We start from the raw sequence: 8,823 nt of genomic DNA, 5'->3' as shown, positions 1-8,823 counted from the left end.
ATACAAAATTCACGTCTATGAGAATTTAGATATTGTGAACTTAAATTTTAATTTACGTTTTAGAGATTGCAATTTAAAAAATGAAGTTTGGAATTCGAAGGAAGTCAAGAAAATCGAAAATAGAAATGTAAACTTGATAAGAAACAAAAAATGAGATAAAAGTGCGTGGTTGTAGCATTAAATAATTTGGGTTAAAAAAATAATTCTTTTTGAACTTTTTTCAATTTAATGGACAAAAACAAAATTAAAAGATGGAAGAAAACATCAATAAATTAAAAATAAAGAAGTTTGATTAAAAAGGGAGTGACAAAAAAAGAGGATAGAGAGAGAGAGAGTTGAAAATTAAAAAGAAAGAGCCATGAGAGAATAAGATTTTGTAAGAAAAATGGAAAAAAGAAATATGAGTGTTTGCTTTATATAAATAAGTTATCAAAAAAAACTAATAGGATGTGATGGTGCAACGGTTAATACATTGGTCTTCTATTACAAAGGTCTTGAGTTTGAATCTTAATAGCTGCATTTTGCAAAAAAAAAAAAAAAAAAAAAAAGGAAGGTTGAAAACCGGTTCAATAGCGGTTCGACCGCGGTTTTTATGGTTCGACCGGTTCTTGACCGGTTTTCTGACAAAGTCAACTGTGACATTGAACCGGACCGGTGCTGTGGCCGGTTCGTGGTTCAACCGGTCGAACCAGCCGGTCCGGTCCGATTTTCAAAACATTGTCCATGATTGATGCCCATAAATACCCTTTTCATTTCCAATGTATATTTTTCTATTCTTTCTTCTCCTTTTGGATACGAATATGGAAAGTAGAATCATTAAAAAGAAGCACTTTCTTGATGAGAGAAAGTGATAAAAATACTTTTGAAGCTACTAAGAGATTGGACTTGGAGAACCCATACAAGGACAAAAACACACTTGAGTTTTCTACGAGTTGAAGATATTATATTCATTGTATTATGGAATCGCACATAATTTACAAAACCTGATTCTAAACCCTGATTATGGTATATCTAAGGAATTCTGCTAAACCAGTTGCCCTCTCCCCTGTATACTTCCAATGTCTTAGAGAGCCCCTCGGGGGGGGGGGGGGGTGGGGCGGTCCAACTTTGTTTTTATTTATATTCTTACTTTTAGTGCAAGTGGAGAGTTGGATGGAGGAGGAAAAATGGGAGAAGGATTTCAATATTCTCCCTACCAACCTAGTATTTTAATGGTTTATAAATGGCCACAGGAAGAGCCAACAATTAAGAAGCTCCATTATGTTTGATTATCAGTAATCTGTTTTGCACCACTTTTTAGTGAGCTGATTTGCTTGGTAAACCATTTTTTAAAAATTCTTTCACATTTGTGCTCTCTATTTCTTCCCTACAACCAATTAGTATAAAAAGAGAGAAACAATAATCGAGTTGAAAAAATGAGTGATTTTCCCTATTTATTTTGCTTCAACTTTGACCTACATCATCCTCCCCTGTCAAATTATCGCAATTGTCGAATTTGTCCCTTGCGCTCTTGACCATTTTTTAGCTTTCCATTCCTGTAGTTTCTGTGATCAAATGTAAAAAAAATTTGTTAGCCTAATGCGTCATCTTCAATGTTTTGTTTTCTCCGCTTTTCTTTTTAAGTTGTTTTTCTTTCTCTTTCCTCCTCCTCCTTTCATTTGAAACCCTAGAAGTTCGATATTTGGCTGGACAGCAATAGCAACTTCACTTGAACAGCTTAGTAGCCTAAACCAGTCCTACAAGTTCCACTGGATTTCTCTCCACTAATCTATCCATTTATTTATATTTAAATTAGTATAATTTTTTAAAATCATCTGATTGTGTTATTACTTTTCTTTTGATCTCTAGATCAACATACTAAATAAGTAATATTTTTTTTGAGAATATTTTAGCACTCAATATCTTTTCACAGATACAAGTAAGAGAATAAGTATTAAGCAAGGCAGTATCTTTTTCACAGACGTGCATGTGAGATATTTATCTGCTCTAGGTGCAAAATAATTATTTTGGTGATAAATTTCGTCCGTAGTTGTCCATTTCCAAAGATTTTGGAGAACAGCATGCAATTTATATTTTACAGTTATATTTAGGTATCTGACATTGGATCTTGAAAAAATCCCACATGACACTCTTGGGATGTCCATTTCTTAAACCACATCAACTAACACTAACCAAAACGACAAAAAACAAATGAAAATTCTTGGTTAACGTGAAAAAGTTAAGATTCTTATGAAGAAAAGGGTCATTGATACCTGGAACGACCAACTAGTCGTGAAAAGCTACAAATAACGAACGACCTTCAGCGCATCCAAAACACTTCACCCTTTCACTAGCTAGTTCACCTCACTTCCCGCCTAATAACTAGTAGCGAGTTGCAGGATTTGGCCCCTCTTTTTTGGGCTGTCTAACAGAGACTATGCCTAGTGGTGGAGACCCTCTAGAGGTTGGACGTGTGATCGGGGACGTTTTGGACCCCTTCACAAGGTCCGTAAGCCTTAGAGTGATCTACGGTGGCAGAGTAGTGATTAGTGGCAGTGAACTCAGAGCCTCCCAGGTTGAGAGTCAGCCTAGGGTTGAGATAGGAGGTGACGATTTTCGTACCTTCTATACTTTGGTAAGTAAAATTGATCATTACCATCACTATTAATGCTTATTTTGGTCAGTTTCCACGAGCCATTATTCCATTCCAAAGTTTTGTTTCTGGATGAGATCCATAGTAGAGTTCGATCAAAACATCATATATTCTCGATTGAATTGATTGTCTTCATGCATAAGGGTACTGGATTACATGGTAAGAAAGATTGAAAATTCATCAGAAAACCTCCCTATTTTTACTATCCCATCATGTAGAATTGGAACGTATATAGCTTCTTCCTCTTTGGAATTAATCAATGAAAATCCTAGGAGTGTAATATTTTTCTTTTTTCTTTGGCCTGGTTCTATTTGTTGCTTGAACGAGTAATCCAGCCTGGCTAAGCTAGGAATCAATAGTTCAGGTGGAAGGTGTTCCTTTTTGGGTTTTATTCTTTCGTCATGAAGACATGTTTGACAGCGTTTTTGTTTCTTGTTTATGAAGGTGATGGTGGACCCTGATGCTCCAAGTCCGAGTGATCCAAACCTTAGGGAATATCTCTACTGGTTTGTACTCACATGGCTTCTGTATCTCTGTCTTTACATATACGTCTTGTACATGCACCACTTGTTCATGCAGCTCCAGATGGGCTACTAGCTAGGATTTGTAATCTTGGGTGTTTAGAAACAACAAAATATTCTCCCGGGCTGCTGGAAATTATGCAAGAAAATTTCCTATCAAAACTACTTCTGCTTTCTAGTATACTATTGCATTGCAACTCAAAGAAAAAAAAAAGAGTGAAAAAATGGAGTAGGGGTTTAGGATGAATTATGTGACAGTATTTTAGTTAGCACCAATGATAGAAAATTATTTTAGTTTGTTAGACGGTAAGCAATAAATTTAGTTTATTAGGTAGTAATTAAATATTAGAAAGATGTCATTGGTACATAACATAATAGGACGCAAGAAACTTTGTAATTCCTCGCAACCTTTTAATTACTTATAGTTGCATATGCATAAGTTCATAATTTACAATTTAATGGTGATTAAAATAATGTTTTTCTAAAGTCAATACTTAAATGAAGCAATTCCCCTAGTCAGCAAGGGCACATTTACAAATTAGTTGATAGAATTGAATCTTTCATTTGAATTTCCATACCTAAAACTATCGACTTTCTTTGGCTAGTGGGGGCACGATTAGTGGATAAGACACAATCTTGAAAATTTCGATTGAAAAATGGTGAGCAGAGACAAGAGAATTTGGTTGGGCTAAACCATATTTGTGAATTTCCATATATATATATATGACCAAAAGAAACAAAAGGGTTAGATATGCCCAAAATATACATAAAATGACAGATAGTAGGTAGGTGATCTAGTCAAATTGAAGTTCAAATACTGCTGAAAGATTGACTATGAATTTCAAAATCACCGCATGATGTCAATATCGTTGGGGATCGTATATATTATGGCAACAAAGAGTTGTAGCCCATGTTGCCATCGTTGTCGCTTTATGAATATTCGTGAACGAGACCCTTCTTCAAGGCAAGCAAGTTTTCGTTTTTAAAATATTTATTTGAAATCTATGCAAGCATAGGCTGCTGTTGTTTTAACGGATGATTTATCCTTCAGGGAAATAAACATTTCTTGGTCATGATTATTCTTGGTTCTCTTGACTAACAATTTTCGAATTACTTTTCTTGCCTACTCATTAGGCATCACATCCAGCTTTCAAATTCCTTCGTCCAGCTAATTATTACTTTATTGAGATGCTTGGACAAAAATCAACTCAATGATTCAAAAGAATTTCATTTAAATTGTTACAGCTTCATATTTGTAGGTCTAGTAGAACAATTCCATATGGATTGTCATTTTTTTAAAAAAAACTGCTTTTATTTTTGGATCTATAGTAATAATTTTAAAACACACACAATCTCAAATACAACTTAACAAAAAAATTAAAAGATAAATCTTACCACATTTCTTTTCCATGCACCATGCACCACGCACCATAACCCATTACCATCGCCACCTCTCCACTCCTCCACCTCCACCTCCACGACCACCGTCCCTCCCTCTCCTCTATCCTCTCTCTTCCTTTGCCTCCCCGTCCTTCCTCCTCCCTCTTCTTCCCCTTCCCCTCCGATCGCTCCTCCGCAACCCCTTCCCCTCCTTTCCCTCTTGATCTGGTTGTGGTCAGGTCTAATCATAGGTCCAACCAAATTTGTTCTCGGGCAATTGTGGCCCACAACCAGATCATGGGAGAAAGGATGGGAGGGATTATAGGGGAGGAGAAGGGAGGATGAAGAAGGTGGAAGAAGAGGAAAGGGAAGGAAGGAGGAGAAGAGAGGAGGAGGGAGGGAGGAAAGAGGTGGCGGCGGCGATCGGTGGTGGTGAGTGGTGATCAATTTTTAAAAAATATCAAAAAATTTTAATTCTAAAAATATTTCAAAATATGTTCTCAAAACACTTTAAAAAACACTCCTAAAAACATCTAACCAACTATAATAAAAGTTTGTCACATATACCATTACAATAAAATTTTTTAGAAGCACTTCAATTCACTTAATCCACATGAAGCTAAAAGTATAGTACTTTAGAGCCCAGACTAGGTATCTATTTTCCAAGGTGGAGAAGCGAGTGCACAAAGATTCCTTAAAGTGCTTCAATGTAGAATATATGTCACTTTCCACCTTTCCGAAAGTGGACAAAGATAGAAACTTTGAGTATTTTTGCTTTTAGTTATAAATCTCCTGCGGGCTTATTGAATTGGCATTTAGAATGAATTAATCATGAGGCTTTCCAGTATCATATTATCATGAAAATAGAACTTTGCTAAATTATATTCCCATGATTAGTTCTTCAAATTTCTTCGTGAAAAGATCATGGATTAAGACTAAGCCTATGCAGGGTGAGCATGCATGCATGGTCATCATTCTTGATTTCATGGTTCATTTAGTTATGATGTTGGCAAACCATTCACAGGTTGGTCACTGACATTCCAGCCACCACAGGTCCATTATTTGGTGAGTATTTCTATTTGTTAAATTTAGCGTATATTTCTTATTATTTCCCTCATCTTGGTGAGTGTCTCTGTAACCTTGATTTCATGTCGAAGATGCGTTCAGTTACATAATGGTTTCTTAGGCCAACCTTCCTTAAACTTTTGCTGTTTAAACTTCAAAAGTCCATCAAAGGTACTCCAAAATGCATTATATGCTTTGGTAGATGAAATAGTGATTCACCTGATCTGCGCATGCTTACTAGTGGCAAGACTAAAATGCACGAATGTAGGGAGAAACAATAAAATCCAAATTTGATAAAGCTAACCAACTGGCTTAGCCCAATTGGCCGGTGTCAACCTTAAGGTGCTCACGCTGCTGACCTTGACAGGTAATAAATATTTTTTTCACTATATGTGAGTTGTTGTTCTCACCATCATATAGGTTACTGGCAATATTAATCAGATGTAACCATTTGACGACTCATCTAAATTTGGTTGTAATTCAATTTGTGAGGATTATAAGTAGAATGTTCATATTTTTCAGTCAAAATATTATTGATTAATTTAGCACACGAATCAAACATTAGAGTCTAAAACTATATTTCTTCCTTTATGTTAAATTTAGTTAGTGAAAGGACGTCTTAGTCAAGAGACTCAAGACACATGGGAATCATCATCCAATAAAATATTATTAGTATATGAAACAAATTTTTAGAATGCTGTGACTTAATTAGGGACTGATCAAACCCATAAATCCTCACTTCCTATACTATTCAACTAACAGGAGACGAGGATTGTGGATTGTGGATTGTGAACTTGGATGCGTGAATAAGTTCCTTGGCATGCTGCTTCCATTAGAGGCTTGGATGGAAAGGGCATTTTCCAAGTCTAAATTAATGTCTGAGGGTTTCAATTTTTAGGGTCTACAAGAGCCAATACTATGTACCAAATGATAATGATGTCAAATAAATATTGGCAGTCATAGAAAACTAGAATAAAAGAACAACGGGTATGCCATGATTTTTGCCAGTCATGTCTGCATTGACGAAATAACTTGTATTTTGGTGATGACTGTAGGCCGGGAAATTGTGTGCTATGAGAGTCCACGGCCATCTGTGGGAATCCACCGCTTAATTTTTGTGCTTTTCCGGCAGCTTGGGCGGCAGATAGTCTATGCACCAGGGTGGCGGCAGAATTTTTGCACCAGGGACTTTGCTGAGCTATACAATCTAGGCTTGCCTGTTGCAGCAGTTTACTTCAATTGCCAGAGGCAAAGTGGCAGTGGCGGCAGAAGGACGTAAGGGCACCTGAAAAAATAATTGCGTCCTACTACCCTTGATTAGTATTACTTGGTGGTCTTAGAATCATATTTATAGTGATAAAAGATGTGGTAATCTCTTACTATGTACGGGCAATGGACACCATATATAATTTAGATTATGTTTTAGCTGGTACTACAATGCTATTTGTAATACTCAATTACTAAATTGGGGGATTATTAGAAGTGAAACTTGAAGACGCAAAAAAACTAGGGACTAGTGTGCAAGATAAAGATTTGTTGGAAGAATTTATGAAAAATTACAGTTTTGTCCCTAATGTTTGGCCTGTGTGCAAAATTGATCCCCAATATTTGGCCTATGTGCCAAATTGGTCCCCAACAGTTCAACCAAAATAAATCAAGTCTCCGAAGTTTGTGATTACAGGTAGATTTTAATTAACAAAAATGAGACAATGACTAGCAGTCGAAATCAAATTGACTTTAGTCAACAATTTTGATTTTGTACTTTTGGTCCCCCAATGTTTTGATTTTGAATCATTTTATTTTGGTAATTTTTAAATAGTGATATTAAGAGTTTTAGCATGACTTGAAATACAAATTAGAATGAAATAGTATTCAATTGGTAATAAGAATTCTAATTAAACTTCTTTTTCTTCTTCCTTTTCTTTTAATTTTTGTTTCATTTATTCATGTAATAATAATACATCATATTTTTATTTTTTCTTCTTATTCTATACTTTATATTTTATTGTTTATTGGTATATTGTCATCTAAGTTTATGAACAAAACACGCCAATGATAAATAAAATATAAAGAATTCTAATTCTAAATAAAATATTAGAAGAAAAAAAGAATTCTAATTTTATAATCTAAGTTTATTAGTCACTACTACAAAAAGATTTGAGGAAACTGTATTTTCTATTTCATGCCTATTATCCTATTGGCTTGCTATCATGGGTTTTTCTTAGGCCAGTAGAGGCATGTGGAGCCCGGCGGAGGCACATGCCTCCACTGGCTAAAGAGTAGATCTGCTAGTGGATTAGACACAGCCTCTTGAATTAAAGGTAAAAATGGTGAGCGTGTCAAGAGTTTGGTGGCTAGACGAAATTGTGATCTTGAAAACAAAGACTTCTACACAAATTTGAATTGTTACCTTCTAATGTTTTAGATTTGAGGAAACTGCCGAAGTTTCTGTAAAATCACGCTAGATAGCCTAAACCAAGTAGGGGATGGATATGCACAAAATCTAGAAATAAAGACAGATATTAGACAGTTAGTTTTGTCACATCTAAGCTATAAATACAATTGTTTTGTCACATCTAAACTGTAAATACAATTGTTGGTTAAGGTTGAAAGACGAACCGGCATTTGTTAACTAATCAAACAAGTTTGAATAGTAATTTGTATTTAATAAACTTTTAAGTTCAACTTGATTAATATATAAGTAAAATTTATATGTAAAAAGTTCAAACTACTTAAACTCGACTCAAGTTTAACTTGATAAAAGCCGATTCTAATTCGGTTTGAGATATAAATAAATCAAATTTAAATAAAAATTTAAATTTATCAAAATAATTAAACAAATTTGAACACTACACCTTTCAAATTACTTAGATTCATTTACAGCCCTATTGCTGATTATAAATTCTTTGTAATTTGAGGGGATGATATTATGGGAACAAAGAAATGTAGCCCCTGTTGTGGTCGTCGTTGTCGTCATTTTTGTATGAATATTCAGGAATGAGACCCTTCTTTCTTTCTGAGCTTCTGCAAAAATATTCCGTCATAGAATTACAAGCTCTAAAACCACTTTTTTTTTTTGTTTTTTTTTTATGCCAGAAGTCAAAACTGCTAAGCCATTCTATGGTCCCTATTTGTCCACTACGGATTGAGCCAAATTCTAGAGGCTATGGTAACTTAAAATTTTATTTTATTTAAATTGTCATTGTGAATTTTTTTTGAGGCTAC

General features: G+C 34.9%; 1 protein-coding gene across 1 annotated transcript; it reads left to right on the top strand.

The window, feature by feature from the left end:
* Window positions 1-2,291: 2,291 nt before the first annotated feature.
* LOC113705430 (protein FLOWERING LOCUS T 1-like) lies at window positions 2,292-7,172 on the top strand. The gene is made up of 4 exons (XM_027227282.2): window positions 2,292-2,614; window positions 3,077-3,138; window positions 5,558-5,598; window positions 6,654-7,172. The coding sequence occupies exons 1-4, from the start codon at window positions 2,417-2,419 to the stop codon at window positions 6,875-6,877; spliced, it is 525 nt and encodes a 174-aa protein (XP_027083083.1). The 5' UTR covers window positions 2,292-2,416; the 3' UTR covers window positions 6,878-7,172.
* Window positions 7,173-8,823: the final 1,651 nt, after the last annotated feature.

The sequence above is a fragment of the Coffea arabica genome, chromosome 8c (assembly GCF_036785885.1).
Source record: "Coffea arabica cultivar ET-39 chromosome 8c, Coffea Arabica ET-39 HiFi, whole genome shotgun sequence".
NCBI classification, from domain to species: domain Eukaryota; kingdom Viridiplantae; phylum Streptophyta; class Magnoliopsida; order Gentianales; family Rubiaceae; genus Coffea; species Coffea arabica.
Note: the sequence above shows the minus strand (reverse complement) of the source record. Positions and strands in the feature narration are given on the sequence as shown.

What these genes read in the sequence shown, in the direction of transcription:
- LOC113705430 (XM_027227282.2), top strand. Translation starts at nt 2,417, where the DNA reads ATGCCTAGTGGTGGAGACCCTCTAGAGGTTGGACGTGTGATCGGGGAC. An exon ending in CTTAGGGAATATCTCTACTG is followed by an intron (nt 3,139 to 5,557) that starts GTTTGTACTCAC and finishes AACCATTCACAG; the next exon opens with GTTGGTCACTGACATTCCAG. An exon ending in CACCACAGGTCCATTATTTG is followed by an intron (nt 5,599 to 6,653) that starts GTGAGTATTTCT and finishes TGATGACTGTAG; the next exon opens with GCCGGGAAATTGTGTGCTAT.